This window comes from Polypterus senegalus, chromosome 16 (genome assembly GCF_016835505.1).
Source record: "Polypterus senegalus isolate Bchr_013 chromosome 16, ASM1683550v1, whole genome shotgun sequence".
Lineage (NCBI taxonomy): Eukaryota > Metazoa > Chordata > Cladistia > Polypteriformes > Polypteridae > Polypterus > Polypterus senegalus.
Window position 1 is genome coordinate 24,416,207 of NC_053169.1, and position 23,539 is coordinate 24,439,745.

General features: G+C 38.3%; 1 protein-coding gene across 1 annotated transcript in view; it reads right to left on the minus strand.

Annotated features, from left to right (window-relative positions):
• Positions 1 to 8,633: 8,633 nt before the first annotated feature.
• Positions 8,634 to 23,539, minus strand: part of ddx43 (DEAD (Asp-Glu-Ala-Asp) box polypeptide 43) — a 64,396-nt gene continuing 49,490 nt past the window's right edge. The window contains exons 13-16 of the mRNA XM_039738369.1: positions 16,849 to 16,958; positions 16,590 to 16,728; positions 16,396 to 16,483; positions 8,634 to 10,097 (exon numbers count right to left, since the gene is read on the minus strand). Of these exons, the coding sequence (XP_039594303.1) occupies positions 9,924 to 10,097; positions 16,396 to 16,483; positions 16,590 to 16,728; positions 16,849 to 16,958 (511 nt within the window). The 3' untranslated portion in view covers positions 8,634 to 9,923. The remainder of the gene's footprint in view (positions 10,098 to 16,395; positions 16,484 to 16,589; positions 16,729 to 16,848; positions 16,959 to 23,539) is intronic.

Sequence of the window (23,539 nt, forward strand, 5' to 3'; positions counted from 1 at the left end):
AAATGTATCATTTTAAAGGAAAAATATGTTGATTCAAAATTTCACGGTGTCAAGAATCCCAAAAAAGGTGAGACAAGTAGCAATACGAGGCTGGAAAAAGTAAATTTGAGCATAACGAAGAGCTGGAAGACCAATTAACACTAATTAGGTCAAATTGGCAACATGATTGGGTATAAAAAGAGCTTCTCAGAGTGGCAGTGTCTCTCAGAAGCCAAGATGGGTAGAGGATCACCAATTCCCACAATGTTGCGCAGAAAGATAGTGGAGCAATATCAGAAAGGTGTTACCCAGCGAAAATTGCAAAGACTTTGCATCTATCATCATCAACTGTGCATAACATCATCCGAAGATTCAGAGAATCTGGAACAATCTCTGTGCGTAAGGGTCAAGGCCGTAAAACCATACTGGATGCCCGTGATCTCCGGGCCCTTAAACGACACTGCACCACAAACAGGAATGCTACTGTAAAGGAAATCACAGAATGGGCTCAGGAATACTTCCAGAAACCATTGTCAGTGAACACAATCCACCATGCCATCCGCCGTTGCCAGCTGAAACTCTACAGTGCAAAGAAGCCATTTCTAAGCAAGATCCACAAGCTCAGGCGTTTTCACTGGGCCAGGGATCATTTAAAATGGAGTGTGGCAAAATGGAAGACTGTTCTGTGGTCAGACGAGTCACGATTCAAAGTTCTTTTGGAAATCTGGGACGCCATGTCATCCGGACCAAAGAGGACAAGGACAACCCAAGTTGTTATCAACGCTCAGTTCAGAAGCCTGCATCTCTGATGGTATGGGGTTGCATGAGTGTGTGTGGCATGGGCAGCTTGCATGTCTGGAAAGGCACCATCAATGCAGAAAAATATATTCAGGTTCTAGAACAACATATGCTCCCATCCAGACGTCATCTCTTTCAGGGAAGACCCTGCATTTTTCAACAAGATAATGCCAGACCACATTCTGCATCAATCACAACATCATGGCTGCGTAGGAGAAGGATCCGGGTACTGAAATGGCCAGTCTGCAGTCCAGATCTTTCACCTATAGAGAACATTTGGCGCATCATAAAGAGGAAGGTGCGACAAAGAAGGCCCAAGACGATTGAACAGTTAGAGGCCTGTATTAGACAAGAATGGGAGAGCATTCCTATTTCTAAACTTGAGAAACTGGTCTCCTCGGTCCCCAGACGTCTGTTGAGTGTTGTAAGAAGAAGGGGAGATGCCACACAGTGGTGAAAATGACCTTGTCCCAACTTTTTTTGGGATTTGTTGACACCATGAAATTCTGAATCAACATATTTTTCCCTTAAAATGATACATTTTCTCAGTTTAAACTTTTGTTCCGTGATTTATGTTCTATTCTGAATAAAATATTAAAAGTTGGCACCTCCACATCATTGCATTCAGTTTTTATTCACGATTTGTATAGTGTCCCAACTTTTTTGGAATCCGGTTTGTATTACTGTATTGGGCATTTACCTTTTGTCTGTGCCAGTTTGTATTGGCAGTTTTGTGGGATGGGGCACCCCCTGGTGTCCACAATATTTACCATGCAGCATATCAGAAGTAGCAAAATTATATTTATTATACAGGCAAGCTTGCTAAGTGAGAAAGATTCAAGTAACTCTAAATATAGACAGAATAATAAATGTTGATTTAAATCCAGGAAATACAACTAAGAGAACCTACTGCAGCACTGCAAAGACTCCAAAAGCATGCCCATCCTGGATGGCTGGTGAAGCTTCTGATGCTGAAGTTAAATACTCTTGAGTGGACCGATCTACACTCAGACTTGAAACCTTTTTCTCTGGGAGGTTCAGGTGGTATAACATTTGTGAAGAATATCTTTGTCTTCCAGCTCTTTTGGAGTGCCTGAACAAATCTGCAAGGAATAACTGATAAATGTCAGGGGATGTCCAAGAAGATTAAAAGTAGTTGTCACCAAAAGTGCCTCTGCAAAGAAGGAACATTCATTGCTGTATTTCACAATAAAGAGGAAAACAAAACTTTGATAAACAAAAATACTGAGGACAAAAATCAAACAATGCATTTAAAGAAAAATGGGTTACAAGGCTATATGACTATACATTTAGTATAGCAGCCAAACAATGAGACACAAAACAAGCCACCCACATGACCAGCTCACCTGTGCCCATCACACAATATCTAAAAAATAATCTCTCAGGTCACCAAAACATTGTGATGGTGTTCTTAGAAAAAACAGAACAGTTTTGGAGATGTCTGCTGTGGCAGAATGAGAGCAGTAAGCAGCCACAGAATTAAAGAACGAGTTTAACAGCAATAATCAGCTTCTCATTAAGAAAGTGATTGAAGTGAAATTGGTTGGAGTTTGAAGCCCCAATATAGCTGGTCATCTCTTGGCTCGTTTCACATTTAATTTCTGTTTGTCTGCCATCTAATTAGGAATCAATTCAGAGCACCAACTCCTTAAAAACAGGGCTTTTAAAATTAAGGGCAAGGAATTTCATTAACAGTGAAAACTGGTCACTGATTAGGAAAAGGGTTAGAATGAAAACCTGCAGCCACTGCGGCCCTCCAGGGCCAGAGTTCAACACCCCTGCTGTATGGGCTTTTTCCCTGGGTATGCGGACTTTCCTTACACTTCCCCAAACACACACACATATTTGGCGAGGTGAGGATACCAAATTGGACCCTGTAGGAGTGTGGACTTGTGCTTGAGGAGACCTTGTGATGTACTGGCTCCCATGCCAGTGCTATTTCCTGCCCTGTTCATATCAACTAGATTTTGTGGGTCTGAGAATGTTACTTTATGTAGGAGGAGATCATAGAAGGCTATTCTTTGATTGCAGAAGCAGCTTGTAATGATGTACTGCTGGCAAGTATACAAATTAAGCAATTTCACCCACCTTTCAAAGGCCCTGAAATGCAGAAGCACATCACCCACCTTCCAATTTTTGCAGTCCAGTTATATAAATACACTCACTAATGAAAATAAAACCTGCTGGGAAAACTTTTAATAACCCATATTATTTTGTCGTGCAAAAATCTTTCCATAGCTATTTTATCTCTACTCTTCATAAACATTTTTAAAGTCATGAATCCATCTGCATTTCTAATGTATCTCTTTTTTTTGTAACCATGTATCTACTATACCATTTAAACACATTTCTCATCACCTCTATCAACTACAATGCTTCAGTTCATTTTTAGTATATTATCTGTTGCAGATTTGATTGATTTCAATTAATTCCTTGCTATTTATGAGCCAAAAGAGTCATGTGAATATTCATAAAAATAACATCTGCACTACTGGTGAGGCTTTACATTTTTTTTGCCCTCATAAACGCTTACGCAGCACTATTCTCTGTCAATACTCTGTGCAGTCTTCTCCACCTTTACATGACTAAAGACACTATGCTTTTTACTTTCCACTCAATATTCCAAAGTACAGCTTATCATCCGTGTCTAACATCCTTACAATGCAGCACATCAGACAAAAGATGCAGACTGGTATCCCTCAAATACAGCTATATCTGCATTCACAACACTTAATTTAAATTTTGGTTCATGCAATTTAAGACTTTGTGGAGTTTTATGAATTTCATTTTGGAATCGCAATGTCAGGGACAACACCTGAAAAAACACATATTACTCTGAAATATTGGATATTCATGAAATATTGCAAATTTATTATAGTTATCTCAACTTAAGAAACATTATGGAGTTTATTAAGTTTAAAAAATTTCATCATTAATAGTGGCGATACATTAATAGAGGAAATAAAAAAGGATTATTATAAGCGGTTTTGCCCAGCTTATATGCCACATCAGTGATAAAATTATTCAACAAGTTATCCAGTTTATTAATGTTGAATGAAATATCAATTTGTGAAACCATAATAAAACAGGATATACAAAGGAGAGCTGACGATTCCAATTCAGAAAGGAGTTACCGTAATTATTGAATCCAACTATACATAAAAAGAACAAAATTCTCAACTCATGCTAACAGCGAAAATGATAGAGGTAATGAAGATGATGGATGGAACACTAGCATTTTAGCCAACAATGACAAAAAATGGTCAACATTTAAAAATGCATAAATAATTGATTTATTACCTAAATGCACCATACAAATATATGGGCAATGCTGGGAGCATTAGCTAGAGTAGTACAACGAGTAAAGACTTCAGATATTACAGTATGCAGGCAATCTGTTCTTGCTTGCACTCAGAGACTAAAAAATGGTTTTAATTATTTTTATTGACCATATGCATATAGGACTTATTATGTGATGGGTTATTAACTTCTACCAGAGCTTCCAATATTTGCTCTAAAATTTCTAAAGCTCTTGCACAGGAAGTGATTCCACATTCTGGCTGCATTGTCCTCTCACTTTTAGTTTAGATTGTACTACTATTATACAATGGAGGTGCACGACTTGTGACGGGCATTAACATGGCTTTTTTTTTTCAGATCCTCTTAGATCTGAGTGCCGCGTTTGATACCATTGATCACAATATTCTTAGAAATCGCCTTAGTCAATGGGTGGGCCTCTCTGGAAATGTCTTAAATTGGTTTGAATCTTACCTAGCAGGGAGAACATTCTTTGTTAGTTGTGGTAATCACAACTCAAAGACGCATGATATTCTATATGGGGTTCCACAAGGTTCTATCCTAGGTCCGCTTCTTTTCTCAATCTATATGCTCCCATTAGGTCAGATTGTCTCAAGTTACAACGTGAGCTACCACAGCTATGCTGATGACACACAGCTGTACTTGTCAGTAGCACCTGATGACACCGACTCTCTCGAATCAATAACACAATGTCTTGCTGGTATTTCTGAATGGATGAATAGTAATTTTCTCAAGTTAAATAAAGAGAAAACTGAAATTGTATTGATTGGCAAAAACGGATTCAGTGAGGTTATCAGAAATAAACTTGACGCATTAGGATTAGAAGTTAAGACGGAAGTAAAAAACTTAGGGGTAACCGTTGACTGTAACCTGAATTTTAAATCACATATTCATCAGACCACTAGGACAGCATTTTTTCACCTAAGAAACATAAGTAAAGTTAGACCTCTTATATCCTTGAAAGATGCTGAGAAATTAATTCACGCTTTTGTTTTTAGTCGATTACTGTAACGCACTGCTCTCGGGACTACCCAAAAAAGACATAAATCATTTGCAACGGGTGCAGAATGCAGCTGCTAGAATCCTAACTAGGAAAAGAAAATCCGAACACATTTCTCCAGTTTTGATGTCACTACACTGGTTACCTGTGTCTTTCAGAATTGACTTTAAAATTCTGCTTATAGTTTACAAAGCCTTAAATAATCTCGCTCCATCTTATATATCGGAATGTCCGACACCCTATATTCCAAATCGTAACCTTAGATCTTCAAATGAGTGTCTCCTTAGAATTCCAAAAGCTAAACTTAAAAGAAGTGGTGAGGCGGCCTTCTGCTGTTATGCACCTAAAATCTGGAATAGCCTGCCAATAGGAATTCGCCAGGCTGATACAGTGGAGCACTTTAAAACACTGCTGAAAACACATTACTTTAACATGGCCTTTTTATAACTTCACTTTATCTTAATCCTGATACTCTATATGTTCAATTCATCATAATAAACTATTCATGGTGGCTCTAAAATCCGTACTGACTCCTACTCTCTCTTCTGTTTCTTTTTTCGGTTTCTCTGTGGTGGTGGCCTGCGCCACCACCAACCTACTCAAAGCACCATGATGCTCCAGCATTGATGGACTAAAAGCCAGAAGTCCATGTGATCATCATCATCATCAAATCCTTCCGTGAAAACCATAAATCCAAAGAGGACTGTTACATTTATGTTAGGTAGATTGCCCAGAGGGGACTGGGTGGTCTCATGGCCTGGAATCCCTGCAGATTTTATTTTTTTTCTCTGGCCGTCTGGAGTTTTTTTGTTTTTTCTGTCCCCCCTGGCCATTGGACCTTACTCTTATTCTATGTTAATTAATGTTGACTTATTTTATTTTCTTACTGTGTCTCTTATTTTTCTATTCTTCATTATGTAAAGCACTTTGAGCTACATTTTTTTTGTATGAAAATGTGCTCTTTAAATAAATGTTGTTGTTGTTGTTTTTTCTTTACGTTCACATTAGAAAATGCAACTTACAGCTGCATGGCAAAAACCAGACATGAGGGGGCCAGCTGAAGAACCCCAAAAATAAACGGCAACATACGCCTGACTTGTACAGTTAACAGTTCTCCTTCACAGATTAAATCTGAAATCAATTAGATTTTTGTAGTATGCATAAAATTAAGGGAGTGGGGGGGGGGTCCATAATGTACTGCAGGTCCTACAAGTCACAGGACTCAATGGTTTTCAGCTCCAGAAATCTATTAATTCCATATTCTGAAGTCTTTGCATTGGCTGCCATTGAACGGAAGGGCCAAATTCAAAATTCTCCTTTTAATATATCAGATTTTAAATAGCTCTAGCCCCGGTTACATAACAGGGCTTTTTAATGTGTACAGTCGTGGCCAAAAGTTTTGAGAATGACACAAATATTGGTTTTCACAAACTTTGCTCCTTCAGTGTTTTTAATATTTTTGTCCGATATTTCTGTGGTATACTGAAGTATAATTGTAAGCATTTGATAAGTTTCAAAGACTTTTATTGACCATTACATTAAGTTTATGCATTGAGTCAATATTTGCAGTGATGACCTCTCTTTTTGAAGACCTCTGCAATAAGCCATGAAAAAAGAATGGGAACAAAACATCCCTGAGAGCAACTTCTCTCAACTATCCAAGAACAGTTTGGGGATGAACAATGCCTTTTCCAGCATGATGGAGCTCCGTGCCATAAGGCAAAAGTGAGAACTAAGTAGCTCAGGGAACAAAACATCGAAATTCTGGGTCCATGGCCAGGAAACTCCCCAGACCTAAATCATTAGGCAGGTGGACAAACAAAAACCCACAAATTCTGACAAACTCCAAGCACTGATTATGCAAGAATGGGCAGCTGCCATCAGTCAGGATTTGGCCCAGAAGTTGATTGACAGCATGCCATGGCGAATTGCAGAGGTCTTGAAAAAGGAAGGGTCAGCACTGCAAATATTGACTCTTTGAAATGAACTTAATGTAATTGTCAATAAAAGTCTTTGAAACTTATGAAATGCTTGTAATTCTACTTCAGTATACCATAGAACCATCTGACAAAAATATCTAAAACACACTGAAGCAGCAAATTTTGTGAAAACCAATGCTTGTGTCATTCTCAAAACTTTTGGCCAAGACTGTACATGACCACCAACAGATGAAGGTCTCACTTATAAAGTGGCCAATTAAAAAGGGGTTCAAAAAAGCATTTCTTGCAGTGCCTATAAAAAGTATCCCCATTGGAGGTTTTAACATTTTATTGCTAAAGTTGTTAATGAAATGTGAAACTGTCAATACTTTCTGAAAGCACTGTATGTGCATCATAAAACTCCTTGCTATCCCCCCCTCCAAAAGCCATCATTTTGATGAACTCATCCCATATCAATTTAAATACAAATATTACACACATTAGGAATGCACAATTAATCATATTAATCGCAATTATGACTGCCACAATATACTAATCACACACAATGTCAATTATTTCATTCCACTTAGTAGTTCTGCTCAGTCAGGAATCTGCCATGATCAGGCTTAATTTTCTTAATTTTTAAATTATTCTCCTTGACATCAAAAAATTAGACATTGTTTTAGGGGTTTCAGCTGTCAAGGAATATTAAAGTCACATTTAATTTTTGTGCCTAATACTCTTTTAAAAAGATGTTTACAACACGTAACAATCACAAAGGACACTATTTTGATTTTTTTATGAGAGCTGCCATTTAGAGGGCATTTTGTTGATGATTGCTATGCTCTTGCCAGGCAAGGACAACTGTATACAGCTATCAAAAGTACATTTATACAAAGGAAGTCATGATCTTTTATTTATCAAAATGCCAGCCTGGAATTAAAACTGTGCACCTTGTGGTTGAAAATAATAAAAATAAACACGCAGGACAGCAGAATCATCATCCCTTCGTGAAAGTATTTTTTCCCCAAAGTAGTACTGCCTTTACTTTATTTCAAACTGAAATTGATCTGAAATAAATGTTGCTTAATGCAACCCAACCAATTTGTGGTTAAATGAACTATGGAAGCATAATATTAATCAACCTTATGTTGATGAACAACTTACACTGAAAAACAGAAACTTGCACTACTGGGTCTTTAAATGCATCATGTGCATTTTTTTTTTTAAACCACAAGATATTCCTCAAAAACTGGGATGCAACTGCTCAAGCACCGAGTCTGCATCAGTCTGCTCAATACTTCCTGAGCTTGTTATATATAAATTCTATTAATTTTGTTTGCATATCTGTGAAGGGAAAAAAGGGATGTTTATGCTATACTTGAATATCAGTAATTGACTGTATTTACTATATATCATTGAACAATTTCACATTAATAATTTGTAAGTGTTCTGCAAAATGAAGGTTTTACAGTACAGAATACAGCATATGCAGTTGGTAAGACAAAGTACCTATTTTATTGAAATGCTGTTAATTGAAATTAATAACATTTACAATATCAAAGACAATTGTCCATTTTTGTCATAAATGTGTACTCCCTAACGCATATACAGTATAAAAATGCATAATTCACAAAAAACTGATTTTACACTAAAGTGTTAAGAAAAAGTATTAAGACACACAAAAACATTATGGCCATATCAATTACTTTTTATAGGACAACAGGTAAAATATCAATGACATCCATCCATCAATCACTTACTGTGTTTGTCTCATTTCAGGGTTATCAAGTGCAAGAATCTAGCCTGATAGTAATGGATACAAAGCAGAAGCCATTTGGGACATTTTACAACTGTATCATACAAATATTTAATTAAAAAAAAAAAACAACTACAAAGAAATGTATTACATTATCATTTTATTTATAAAACAAACTTAATTTTAAGCAATCACCTTTAAATCGAGACCATTCAAGGCAATGTTAAGATTCTAAAGTCAAAACTATTCACACTTTAGCTCAAAATACACACCAAGAAATTTAAAGGCACCTTCAGAACATCAATAAAATCAAGGTTTTCTTTCAGAATATTGAACCGATAATTATTTTTGCTGAATTCTTATGTATTCCAAATTTATGTCAGCACACATTTAAATGGTGCAAACACTAACCAATTCAAGTAAAACATATCGTAGTCCCCATAATTGGGAATAATATCCACCCTCAAAGACTCTATTTCAATGTATGCTTCAGAAAAAAAAAAAACCAAGAGAATTCCTTGGCAACAATAAACTAAAATGCACCACTACAATGTGTTAATCCAACATTATCTTCATGAATACATTTATTACCAGTTAAATTATAGGCATATAATGTCTAATTAAAGAACATTCAAAATTTAGCAAAAGGTGATTCTGCTGCAGCATACATCTGGCAACCATTGTAATTAAACATAATGCAAATGTACCAAAGCAAAACTGCTACTGTAGGCAGAGGATTGTCATGTAAATAATATTCACAATTCAAGGGGCATTTAGCAGTGCATTAAAAGTGTTTATTACCATAAAAATCAAGGTACAATAGTTAATAGGTAATCCTCTAAAGCAAGTTATTTTTTGATTTCTCAATAAGGATATTTGACTGTGTACATCTTTCCTGGAAAAGATTTTGTGGGTTTTCATATTTAAGCATGCAACTTGTGGTATCTGTTATTTTACCAGAATGATTTCTTATAAAGCATTTATAGTATTATTAATATACATTTCCAAATTTAGGAGTACAATATAAAAATGTGAACAACAAAAAAGTACTTTTATTACATTTTATTAGTATTCGTTATGAAAAAAGAAAAAAAAGGTCAAAATGTGAAGTGTAAAATTAAATGCCAGGTTAAAACCTGCTGCTGGTACGACCTCTGCTTCGGCTCCACTTGGGACCATTTCTTCCACTGCCTCTATCAAAGCCACCACCTCCTTGAGGACCAGTAAACTCTCGCTCCTTCTGACGCTCCATTTTATATTTATCATAGCGGCCAGCCATTAGTACCAATTCTTCTGGAACCACCTACATAATTGGGTTTGGCGGGAGAATAAAGCAGCATGAAATCTGTTTTGTTCATTTCATTCCAAGGTTTGCATATATTCTGCAGCACCTGTTCAACCTAATCTCACTTGAATCTACTACTTTCAAAAGGTTACCAAACATTTTAAAATCTAAACAGATATCCATCGATTTCTTTGTGCACTGCCCTATAACAAAAACAGAAAGTATCAAGTGAAAAAGGCATCTTTGTTAATTCTAAACCATTTTCATGGTCTTAAAAGTTAATTGCTATAAAAAGTAAAGAGGTTCAAACTAGACATGGAGAGACAGTCAATGAGTAACCTCATGAGGTTCCGACACTCCTTGGATGACTGCCTTCCACCCATCACTCAATTTTAATATTCAGAGCATACAGAACCTCAATATGCCAGGCAGGCATGCAGAAGTTACAATAAGATTACTGGACTTTACACATTCCAGACAGATGAACAGGAACAGTTCAAAAAGAAAGGTGCAAATAATTGCTTTCTGTAAAGAAATGTCTTAATCATCAAATGGAAAAATGGATAAAGAAAACTACATCTAGAACATATGGCACACAGTAAAGAACAAGTTTAAAAATTAGTTTTCAAAGTGTTGCTACATAGTAGGTCCCCCCAATACACTTCAGTTCAATAGCTGGATATTTTCTACAGCTTACTCTACATTATAGGAAACCAATAAACTTTCAAAAGGAGAAAACATTCACCTATTCTAGGTATGCTGCAAATTGGCAGTGTTAAAGGTACTCTTAAAAACATTTGTAGAAAAATGTTCAACATACAGACTTAATGTTACATTAAGAAATCACCAGTCTGTATACATAACATCATCATGAACAAAGTAAGCAAAACTTAGTTCTCATTACTCACGTTATTCTATATTAGTTTAAAAAGTTATGGTATATTTCAAATCAAAGTTCTTCCTTCACAATAATGATATATATTAATTTGCCACAAAATAGTGTTCTGAAGTTTTTTTTTTTTTTCATTTTTTATGAACATACCATGTCGGTTTGTGCAACTTACAATACTGTAGGACTAATAGATGCATGGGGCCACAGGTGAAGGAAAAAAGCCTTAAAACTTAACAAATAATGTCCACTTTAAAGCAGTCAATGTTTTGATATAAGAAAACATGCCTTTCGCGTTTTTGAAGCATTCTTACGATAAACAAGAGGAAACTAGAAAAACTAATTTTATCAACAATTCTTAGAACTATTTTTCTTTAGGTAAGAATACATTTCCGTTTCGCTTGTCTGCTAACAGCATCCGCTATTAGTGGAGTTATAACAACACAACCTGCCTCCACTGCCAAGTTATATTCTCCTTAGAATCCTACTGTCTTTGCATTTCTTTTCTCTCTCTCACACCAACAGTTATGTTTATCCAACACTTGTAAAAGCAGACACAATGCTTGCTTACAGCATAAACATGCTTACTTTTTGTCCATTTTTACATAGCCTACACAGCAAGATTCACAATGAGTGGCAGCACAGGGAGAACAACATGCAAGAGTTTAATTGTACTTTGTACAAATAACAAGGAATGACAAATCTTGCTACCTGCAGAAGCTGGCATAAAAGGAGTTCTGTGAGCAGCAGCAGAGGCACGGACTGCAGACACAACACTTACGGAGCCTGTAAACTACCCTGTTTGGTGTCTCCAATAGCCTTGCCTCACATGACAGATTACCAGTACAGTTTGCAGATTTGGCAGAGACATGGTACCCGAGATTGTGCTATTGATGAGTAGCCGTGAAGGATAGCCAGTAAAAGGTTGGCTTATAGGCAGTCTCTGAGCCTGAATAAGCGGAGTGAGCTGGGAGCATGTGTCACCATGTAGCTGAAGTTTCTGCTGAAATAATGAAACAGGATTTCTCTTATTCTTTCACAATACAGAAGCTTAAGTGTGCCCTTTTCAGTTATTATTGCCTAGTCGTGTAAAGGATAAAGACAGCAATTAAAATCAGGACATCAACATTTACTGTCAATAGCAGCAACTGACAGTTACTTTCCAAGGTGAATTCACAATCGATGGTGAAAGATGCCACCAAAACAATGACTGGCAGAGCAAGGCGCAGTCTCCTTTTAAAATTAGCTGAATCTCACAACAATGATTTGCTTTTTGACTTTTTCAAAACAATATGGATACAATGTATTGCAATTATGTGTGCAATCTCAAGACATAGATCAATACTCAATAAGATATTTGGCTTGAAAAATGGATGTATTTGGTAAGTTAAGGCTTTTTCCTTCACCTATGGACCTGTGTATCCATTAGCTACATTGTAAGACACAAGAATAGACTAGGAATTTTAAAAAAATCTATAAAAAATGCTTCACTTTAGAACACAGTTTTGCAAATTAATATACAACATGACTGTGAAGTAGTATTGTCTACTTGAAAACACACCAAATTTAAGTCTGCATCCTAATTATGTGCTGCCCATACTGTATTAAAAGCAGGGACATTTTGAAAATTTTCAGAAAAATGGTAAAGTCAATGAAACAAGAGGACTCATTTGTACAGAAAACAAAAAACACACAAATTTTCCTCTTTTACATTTAGCTTCCTTAACATTCCAAGTCAGCCTCAACAATTTTTAAAATTTCTTAAATTTAATTTTAAACCTTTTGTTTCATGTTCAAATTAACACAAATTTATGAAATAAACAAATGAGGACATAAAAAAGTTAAAATACTTAAAGGAGTTTAACTTAAGGCAAATTGGATTTATATATGAGAATTGCATTAAAACAAGGTACCTCCCCATTGTAATTAAAGTTCTTGTGTGCTAGATCTTAAAGCAAACCTTTTTTTGGGCATGTGCCCTGTTGCTACCCTTAACATACACAAAGATACATGTGAAACAAACGTTGTTCTTTGGTTTATTCATTGTATTTTAATTGCTATTAGGTTTTAAACTCACCATAAAGTGACAGTTTGGTATGTGTCCGAGTGGTCTTGAATTCATATTTAAAATTTGCTTTCATATTTTAGAATTGTCTTCTAGAATGCTGGTAATTAGAACACACTTTTTATTTCACCTACATTAATAGTGCCTGCACATTACAACTCCACAGAATGGGGAGGAGAACCCAGATGGTCACCCTGATCATGAAGGTTACATTATTAGCACAGTGTAGACATATTCCGTCAATCTATAATTAATAATGAACTAAAAGTTCATTACATTTATAGCGTTTTTCTAACTATTCAAAGTACATTGCACAGCGAGTGGGGAACCACTTCAATCAACACTAATGTGCAGAACCCAGCTGGATGATGTGACAGCAGCCATTTTGCACCAGTATTCAACACACATTAGCTGTTAGGTGGTGAAGGAGTGACAGACAGCCAGTTGGGGGATTATTAGTGGACCAGAATGATGGTGGGCAATTTAGCCAGGACATTGGGATAAACACTGCTCTTTATGAAGGCTGCCCAGGGATCTTATGACCAGAAAGAGTCACTACCTCAATTTTTGGCCTTATCTGAAGGACAACGCCATATTTACAGCACAGTATCCCTATTACTGCACAGTGGCTTTGGGATTCACAAATCATGCTGCAGGCTAAGTGCATCACATTGGTCTTGCCAACTCCTCTACCAGCAGAAACTCAAGCTTTTCCTGGTTGGTTTCCTACCTAAGTAATGGCTGGGTTGGACATGCTTAGCTTCAGATGGAGGATCTGTTCTGAAGTGCATGTGGCAAGGCTGCTGGCCATAACTATGACAAGATAAAGGAGGCAGTCTTACAGAACACAGACAAGTTTACATAAACTAACACCCTATATCAAAATCAGGCTGTAATTTTACAGAAGTATCAGTGATAGCTATGATATACGGTGCATCCGGAAAGTATTCACAGCGCATCATCTTTTCCACATTTTAAGTTACAGCCTTATTTCAAAATGGATTAAATTAATTTTTTTCCTCAGAATTATACACACAACACACTATAATGACAACGTGAAAAAAGTTTACTTGAGATTTTTGCAAATTTATTAAAAATAAAATAAACTGAAATCACATGTACTTAAGTATTCACAGCCTTTGCTCAATACTTTGTCGATGCACCTTGGGCAGCAATTACAGCCTCAAGTCTTTTTGAATATGATGCCACAAGCTTGGCACACCTATCTTTGGCCAGTTTTGCCCACTCGTCTTTGCAGCACCTCTCAAGCTTCATCAGGGTGGATGGGAAGCGTCGGTGCACAGCCATTTTAAGATCTCTCCAGAGATGTTCAATCGGATTCAAGTCTGGGCTCTGGCTGGGCCACTCAAGGACATTCACAGCATTGTCCTGAAGCCACTCCTTTGATATCTTGGCTGGGTACTTAGGGTCGTTGTCCTGCTGAAAAATGAACTGTCGCCCCAGCCTGAGGTCAAGAGTGCTCTGGAGCAGGTTTTCATCCAGGATGTCTCTGTACATTGCTGCAGTCAACTCTCCCTTTATCTTGACTAGTCTTGCCATCACCATGCTTCACTGTAGGGATGGTATTGGCCTGGTGATGAGCGGTGCCTGGTTTCCTCCAAACGTTACGCCTGGCATTCACACCAAAGAGTTCAATCTTTGTCTCATCAGACCAGAGATTTTTGTTTCTCATGGTCTGAGAGTCCTTCAGGTGCCTTTTGGCAAACTCCAGGCGGGCTACCATGTGCCTTTTACTAAGGAGTGGCTTCCGTCTGGCCACTCTACTATACAGGCCTGATTGGTGGATTGCTGCAGAGATGGTTGTCCTCCTGGAAGGTTCTCCTCTCTCCACAGAGGACCTCTAAAAGAGTGACCATCGGGTTCTTGGTCACCTCCCTGACTAAGGCCCTTCTCCCCCGATCACTCAGTTTAGATGGCCGGCCAGCTCTAGGAAGAGTCCTGGTGGTTTTGAACTTCTTCCACTTATGGATGATGGAGGCCACTGTGCTCATTGGGACCTTCAAAGAAGCAGAAATTTTCTGTAACCTTCCCCAGATTTGTGCCTCGAGACAATCCTGTCTTGGAGATCTACAGACAATTCCTTTGACTTCATGCTTGGTTTGTGCTCTGACATGAACGGTCAACTGTGGGACCTTATATAGACAGGTGTGTGCCTTTCCAAATCATGTCCAGTAAACTGAATTTACCACAGGTGGACTCCAATTAAGTTGCAGAAACATCAAGGATGATCAGGGGAAACAGGATGCACCTGAGCTCAATTTGGAGCTTCATGGCAAAGGCTGTGAATACTTATGTACGTGTGATTTCTCAATTTTTTTTTTATTTTTAATAAATTTGCAAAAACCTCAAGTAAACTTTTTTCACGTCATTATGGGGTGTTGTGTGTAGAATTCTGAAGAAAAAATTAATTTAATCCATTTTGGAATAAGGCTGTAACATAACCAAATGTGGAAAAAGTGATGCGCTGTGAATACTTTCCGGATGCACTGTAGCTAATATAAAACAAGTTAAAGGTAAATTTTAGCTGTAGCAGTAGAGCTTGTCTTTTTCAAGAGGGCCACATTTTTCAATTAACTGATCTTTTAGTCTTTAAAATCCTGGTGCTTCCTGTCTTGCTATATGGTTGAGAGACACAGACGCTATCCAGTGACCCGAGATGAAGACTGGAGTCCTACTGTATCTCTCTGGAAAATCCTTGGGTACAGTTGGTTTGACTTTGTGTTGAATGAGCGGTGTCTCATGGAGTCCCAAATGAGGCACATTACCTACATTGTGAGGAAGTGTCAGTTACGGCACTATGGCCATGTGGCACGTTCCCCCTGCACCAAAAGAGTGATCCAGCTTGTAAGATCCTCATTGTTGGGGACCGGAGTGGCTGGACCAGGCCAAGGGGTTGCCCACATAACACCTGGCTGCAGTAGATAGAGGGCATTTCCAGAGGGTGGGACTGGATCGCGTGTCTGCCTGGGGGGGTTGCCAACCGGGACCCCAAGCTGTTTTATTTTGTGGTGGGTGCGGCAACGCTCTTTACAGGTCACATTTTTGGTTGAAGCAAGTTCTCTAACTAGCAAGTGCATGGACAGGAATGAGCTCTGCAGCTAATAGAAAAACGAATGGTTAGATCTTGTTAGAAGATATGATAATTACAGAGGGGATTGATGCATCCCTCGCAAACTGCAATGTATAATATGAACAGCACAAGTTACTACAGTAGCAAATAGGTCTCATTTAAAATGTTTTTTTTTTTTGAGAAAACGTTTGAACAACTATATTGAGTGTAACATGCAGGACTTTCCTGCAAAATACAAACTACTTAAAAATGAATATAAATTAAATTATACCTGATTAGCCCTTTCTAGTATCTGAATGAGTTCTGATGCCACTTTCCAATCGTTTCTGGTCATTAAAGTCAGTGCAATACCTGAGCGCCTATTTCGAACAAAGGAGAAAATATTTTTACCAAGGAATTTTTTTTTTAAAATAAACAAAATACACAATTATCACAAATTATTCTACATACAGGCAAAGAGCTTACCCGGCTCTCCCTGTCCTTCCAACTCTATGTACATATTCCTCAATATTTCTAGGAAAATCATAATTTAAAACATGGGTAATATCAAGAACATCCAGTCCTCGGGAAGCCAAGTCAGTAGCAACCAATATTCGAACCCTTCCTACAAATGAAAAAATACATTTTCAGGTTTCAAGGTAACGTTGAAACAGTAAGCACTTAAAACTTAAAAGTTGGCAGTTGTCAAACAGTGACCAACATTTAATAAAATTCTAGCATTTACCATTTTTGAAATCCTCCAGGGCTTGCTCCCGATCACACTGTTCTCTGTCACCATGCAATGACTGAACTGGTATGCCAGAAAGTATCAAATCACTTGACAGATCATCTGCACTGATATTGGCAAGAACAGACAGAAACTTTATACATTGATACCACCATGCACAAAACATTTATATACAGTACCTCAGTTTATGTTTAAGTCTTAACATAAACCCAGCAGGGAATGTATTTAATTCATTTTGTAGAACACTTTTCACAGAGTACAATCTCAGTCCATTGTAACAACTTTCAGGTAAAATAAAAATAATAAATTTGAAAATGTTACACTATACACACACTTAAATATATATTCATACTGTAAATGTACTTCATACATACACCCATCCATCATCCAACCCGCTATATCCTAACAACAGGGTCACAGGGGTCTGCTGGAGCCAATCCCAGCCAACACAGGGCACAAGGCAGAAAACAAACCCCAGGTAGGGCGCCAACCCACTGCAGGGCACACACACACACACACTAGGGACAATTCAGAATCGCCAACGCACCCAACCTGCATGTCTTTGGACTGTGGGTGGAAACCAGAGTACCTGGAAGAAACCCACGCAGACACGGGGAGAACATGCAAACTCCATGCAGGGAGGACCCGGGAAGTGAACCCGGGTCTCCTAACTGCGAGGCTGCAGCGCTACCCACTGCGCCACAGTGCTGCCTTATACATACATATACAGTAAATATAAAAACATACATACACACTGGAATCAGAAAATATTCAGAACCTCTTCACTTTCACAATATTTTATATTGTAAATTCAATTTCCGCTCTTCAATATACACTCAGAAACCAATAATGGCAAAGTAAAAATTAAAAACTGAAGCCTCATTTACTTAGGTATTCAGACCCTTTGCTGTGGCACTCCAAATTGTGGTCAGGTATATCCCGTTGCGTTAATAATCCTTGAGATGTGTTGAAAACTCGATTGTTCTCCACCTGTGGCAAACTGTATTGCTTGGAAATCATTTAGAAAGTCACAAACCCAAGTATACAAGGTCCCACAGTTCACACTACATGTCAGGACAAAAAAAGTCATGAAATCCAGTGAACCCTCAATAGACAGTTGTGATGAAACTGTGAAATGGAGAAGTCTGGAATTGCTAGGGCTCTTTGTACAGTTGGCAGACCAACCAAAGTGAGTAACTGGACATCAAGGGGCCGTGGTCATGGAGGTGACCATGACGCAATTACTCTAACAGAGCTTTAGTAATCCCCTCATGAAATAGAAGAAGGATGACCAACTCAGCAGCACACCACCAATCAGATGTTGAAGGTGGTCACTAGACAGAAGCAACTATAGAGTAAAATGTGTATGACAGCATGCTTGCAATTTGCCAAATGGCTTTCAAAGAACACCGAGCATGAAGAAAAAGATTCTCCGATATGATGAGGCAAAAACTGAACTCCTTGGACAGAACCCCAAGCACTAGGTCTGGCAAAGACCAGGCACTGCTCATTACCAGCCTAATATACCTGTGGTTAAGCATTATGGCAGCAGCATCATGCCATGAAGGTGCCTCTCAGCAACAGGGGCAAGCGAGATTGGGAAGAACTCAGTTAGGAATGAATGCAGCCAAATACAGAGAGGTCCTCAGAGAAAACCTGCTCCAGAGTGCACACAACCTCAGACTGGGGAGACGGCTCACCTTTCGTCATGACAATGACTCAAATCATACAGCCCAGACAACGCTAGAGTGGGATCAAACCAAGTCTTCAATTGTCCTTGAGTGGCCCAACAAAGGATCATACTTAAATCTCAAGGAGCATGTCTGGAGAGTCCTGAAGATGGCAGTTTCCCCATCTAGTCTTACAAAGCTTGAGAAGATTTTCCAGGACAAACAGGATAAATTGACAAAGCTTGCTGACACTTACCCAAGAAGACTTGAAGTGATTGCTGCCCAGGAACTTCTACAAAATACTGAATTAATGGTCAGAATACTTAGATGATTGAAAGGTTTCTTTCTGAAAACATGTTTTTACTTTTCCATGACAGGATATTGCATGTAGATTGATGGGCAAAGTTGTCAGACATATATAAATTGGATAAAAGTTACTGCAAGTGGCTTTTCATATATAGGTGCAAGAGAAATTTCTCTCTTTGTGTTTTCTATTGAACTAATACTTCATGTTTTCATCACTTTTTATATACAAGAATTTATTTTTTAATCATTCTCTCAAAGATCAGGAGATGGTGGTGCCGGACTCTGATGGATAGCAGTCTAGGAAGGTATGTTAATGCGTGAACCAGTACAGTGATTATCATTGAAAGATGTAAAATAATCAAGTATCTGCTCGTAAGGACACAAATGATTCTGAATGCATGCTGCCTTTTTAATTAAACAGGTTACGGTCAAATGTCAAATACCTGGTGAAGGCCAATATTGCCAGGGTTTCCTCGGTTCAGGCCTGTAAAAAAAACTGCTCCACTATACAGGCAGTCAATGAGAGGTAGAGGCCCATCTGCTTGTATGAGGTCATTCAATATTTTTGTTTTCGTAGACAATACATCTCTACTTATATATTTTTTTGATAAATGAATACATTAATTAATACAATCATATTTTACAAGCTCAGGACATCATTGGAGGAAGAATTTTCTCAGTGAGGCAAAAAAGATGTTGTGCTGGAAGCAGGATATGAAAACTCCAGTGCACTTTCAGGATGATCAACACACTGATGCCTCCCTCTGGTCAGCCACGCTCACTTTTTGTAGAACATCAACCCCTTAATTTTGGATCTGATTGGTCATGGCAACGACGACAGGAGCTGGAAACAGCTATCTTGTCAATTCTCGAAGTAATAAGCGAGCAACCAGGTCGCACTGCACCGATTGAACATGATTTAGTTACTGACCCAGATGTGATTGTCAGAACACACCCATATAGACTTCCCAAGGCAAAAAAGATGAAAGTGGAATTGGAAATTAGATGAATGCTGGAGTTGGGGGTTATTAAGAAAGTTACAGTCCCTGGTCCAGTCCAATCGTCTTAGTTCCTAATCCTGACGGTTCGTAGAGGTTCTGTAACTACTTCCGACAACTCAATCAGGTATCCAAATTTGATGCTTATCAGATGCCTCAAGTGAACATTTCCTAGCTGTTCAAGGAGATCGCACTAAGTACTCTTGATATGACGAAAGGGTACTGGCAAATTCCCTTAACGTCCTCCACTAAGGAAAAAAACGCCTTTAATACACCTAGTGGACACTGGCAATAGACGGTCGTTCCCTTTGGTTTGCATGGGGCACCAGCGACATTTCAATGTCTGGTGGAAACACTTTTACGGCCCCACAATTCTTACAGTACCGCCTACCTGGCTGACGTTGTCATCTATTCTGGCATGTGGAATGACCATGTAAGGCAGGTTATGGCTGTCCTCGTCACACTAGCCCAAGCCGGGCTGAGGATCAATCTGAAGGAGGCCAGATATTTAGGCTATCTGGTAGGAGTGTTCTGAAATTGATACCATCATTAAATGGTCCCGTCCGATTACTAAGAGGCAAGTACAGGCTTTCCTGGGGCTAGCGAGCTACTACTGTCGCTTTGTTCCTCGCGGGCCACGCCTCTCACATATTTCACAAAAAAAGGGCTCCTGTTAAAATGGTGTGGGATGAAAATACTGAAGTTGCATTTTGGAACTTAAAAACTGCCCTTATGTCAGCACCTGTTTTGAAATCACCTAACTTCTCATATCCTTTTATCCTCCAGACCGATGCATCAGATGGGTTCTGAATCGGGAGTCTAATCCTCGTGTCACTAGGTGGTTTCTAAAATGGGAACCTTACGGGTTCAGAGTCCCTTATCGAAGAGGTTCTCTACAGGCTGAAGCCCTCTCCCAGATCTACAACCTCTCGGTTCAGGCCGCCTGGCCCGATGGGTCTGGGCTGAGAGGGGGTGGGGGGTCATGTTACACAATTGCACTTAGGAGGCAGTCAACAAGCCCGAAGGTGAGCGATTAATTATCAGACGAGGGGTTGAATTGTCGTACTGATATCACGCTCTATATCTACAGAACAAAAGAAGAAAAATAACAATTCCCACTCACCAACAACACTACCGATAAGTGAAAATGGCTCCATACCAACCACTTCTTCCGTGATGTCACTTTCCGGTTTCCTCAATGATGATGTCAATTCCAGCCAGTCCAGATGATTTCACTACCGTTATCCACTAACTTCCTGGCAACTCATATCTTGTAGCTATCTATATTTATATAAAAAAATATTTTCGCGTTTGAAACGGAAATTGCGCGTGACCACGCGAAACGGAAATTACGTATGACCACAGACCATAATACAGGAACTAATCACTTTGTTATCATCTTTACGAATTGTTATTATTTGTGTGAGAGTTATTTTACTGATATTGAAAAGAAGTAAACGCAAACATGCCAATCTATCCCAAAGAAGTGTGCCCCATGTCTCCCTCTCCCAGCCCACCTCTCTGGACTCCAGTGCTGAGCCGTCCGCCGCCAGGCACATTCTAACAGAGATGTTTTATTTATTTGTCCAAGTGACTGTCGCGGAAACTACCACATTCTAAGTTTTTTTTAATTGGCAGTACTTGATAGTAGAAGAGATGAACAAAACAACTTTGCGTCTTTGTTCTTTTTAACTGTGCCAAGCTGTAGAAGACCGCTTACAGCGGTGAGGGGTTGTGACAACAAAGTGTACGCTGGAAGGCGCGGAATGTCGGGCTGCTCTGCTGGGTCAACAGCTTTGTAGTTTCGGGCAGTGTCCTCTCTTTTCGCACCTTTTGCGACACTTCCAAGTGCCCTGTAGGCTCTTTGGACAGTGGAAATCTTTGCAAATGAGTGTAATTGGCGCCATCGAAGCGTGAGACTCTTGGTAAATTGCGGTGCACGGCTACTTACTGTCCCTTAAGGCGAGTTCAGGTCACTAAAACCCTGCAACATTCAAGGTTGCTTTTGTGATGAATTCTTTAAAGAAGATGAAGGGGTGACATCCAAGAATATGTACTGACCTCTTCATGTAAAGTATTGGACTTGGGAATTGTTTGGACCTTCTGCACGTTAAGCACGGAAGGGCAGTGTCCTCATTTCTCAGAATAATTTTTCTCTTAAATCACAGACACATAGTGCAAGGTTGTCATGCAGGTAGTTTACCAGAAACCACTGCAGTAGTACTCAATGTATCTTTACTTCTTAAAATGTTAATGTTGTACTGTTTAGTAATTTATACTCTTCTTATATGATCATCAAATTCTTTTATCAAAATGTTTTACTACTTAACTTATTTTATAAATACATTTTTTTTCTTGCACTCAGTGAGCGAAGCCATTGGGTAATCAGCTAGTTTTCTTATATAAACAATCATGTCAACACTGTATTCTGTCAAATGTGTGATTTTTACAATTCGTTTAGAACAACAAACCAACAATTATACGGGGCAATTCCCCAACTCTTTAAGTTTTGTCTAACTTATTTTCATCACAACAGCTTTTATTTTACTTATGCTTTTAGTTTTACTTTGACTTTTGTTATTAGTAGTAGTTTTTAAAAGATCCAAAGAATATCCAATAGTTGACTTCCAGAGTGACAATGGGTGTCCACAGTTTGACAGTGGTGGCTTGTTGGGTGGTGGTGCTGGGGGGTTATTGTGATAGGGAAAGACTTTGGAATCAGAGTGTATTTGAGTACCCGAATTTATTTCATTCTTCTTGTCTTTGTTTAATTAGGATCCTAGCCTGCTATATATTTTTCTACCTAGAATTAGAAAGTTTAAACATCAGCACCATGCATATTTTGCTTATAAATAAGCCAAGGATATTGCACTTCTGCGATATTTAAATTTGCCCATACTAAGTTTACAAGTATCGACTATTTCTGCCTTTGAACTATTTGGGCGGTTTTTGATTTAAGATAACATTGTAAATTTAATCTCTCAGCCATGCATAACACCGTGCGTAGAATTCACACTATAACATAAGCACAAAAGCCGAAATGTGCTTACGCACAGAAAAATCCATTTGCAGGAATGTGTGCATACTCCAACTTCCACGTTCTTCCACTACATAAATCCCAGTAAGCGTGAAAAGTAGCGTATATGCACGCGCCTGCTGTCCCGCCCCAATTCCTCCCAAAATTAAACCTTTTTGAATATGCAAATCAATATAAATAGCCCTTAAGCTCAGCGTTCTGTTAAAAGTAAATGGGAAAAGCACGGGGTAAAAATATAAGAATTTCAGCGAATACCAAGTGGAGGCAAAGGAAAAACATACTATTTGTTTAATTGAAAAGTGGTATGATCAAGAAAAGGATGTTGATCGAGTAACATAGCATGTTGGAGAAACTTGAAAACTCAAGTTCACAAAGTCGCACAGTGCCTAAAATAAAAAAAAGAAGTCACATATCAGAGTCGCCGTGAAAAGGCGAATTGTAGCCCACCGTCCGAGTGTCATATGAAAGTTTATTAGGGTACAGACAAAAGAAAAAATATGCACACAGTGGGAAAAAAATCATGAAATGTCAACTTTAATCTCAAAATTTTCACTTTAATCACATAGTTTATTTTTGTCATTAAAGTAGATCATCATTAAACTTCATCTTAAAATTGTTTAATTTACTAGTTTCACAAATCCCATCGTAACTAAAGTTGCAAGTTAAATGCTTTGTTT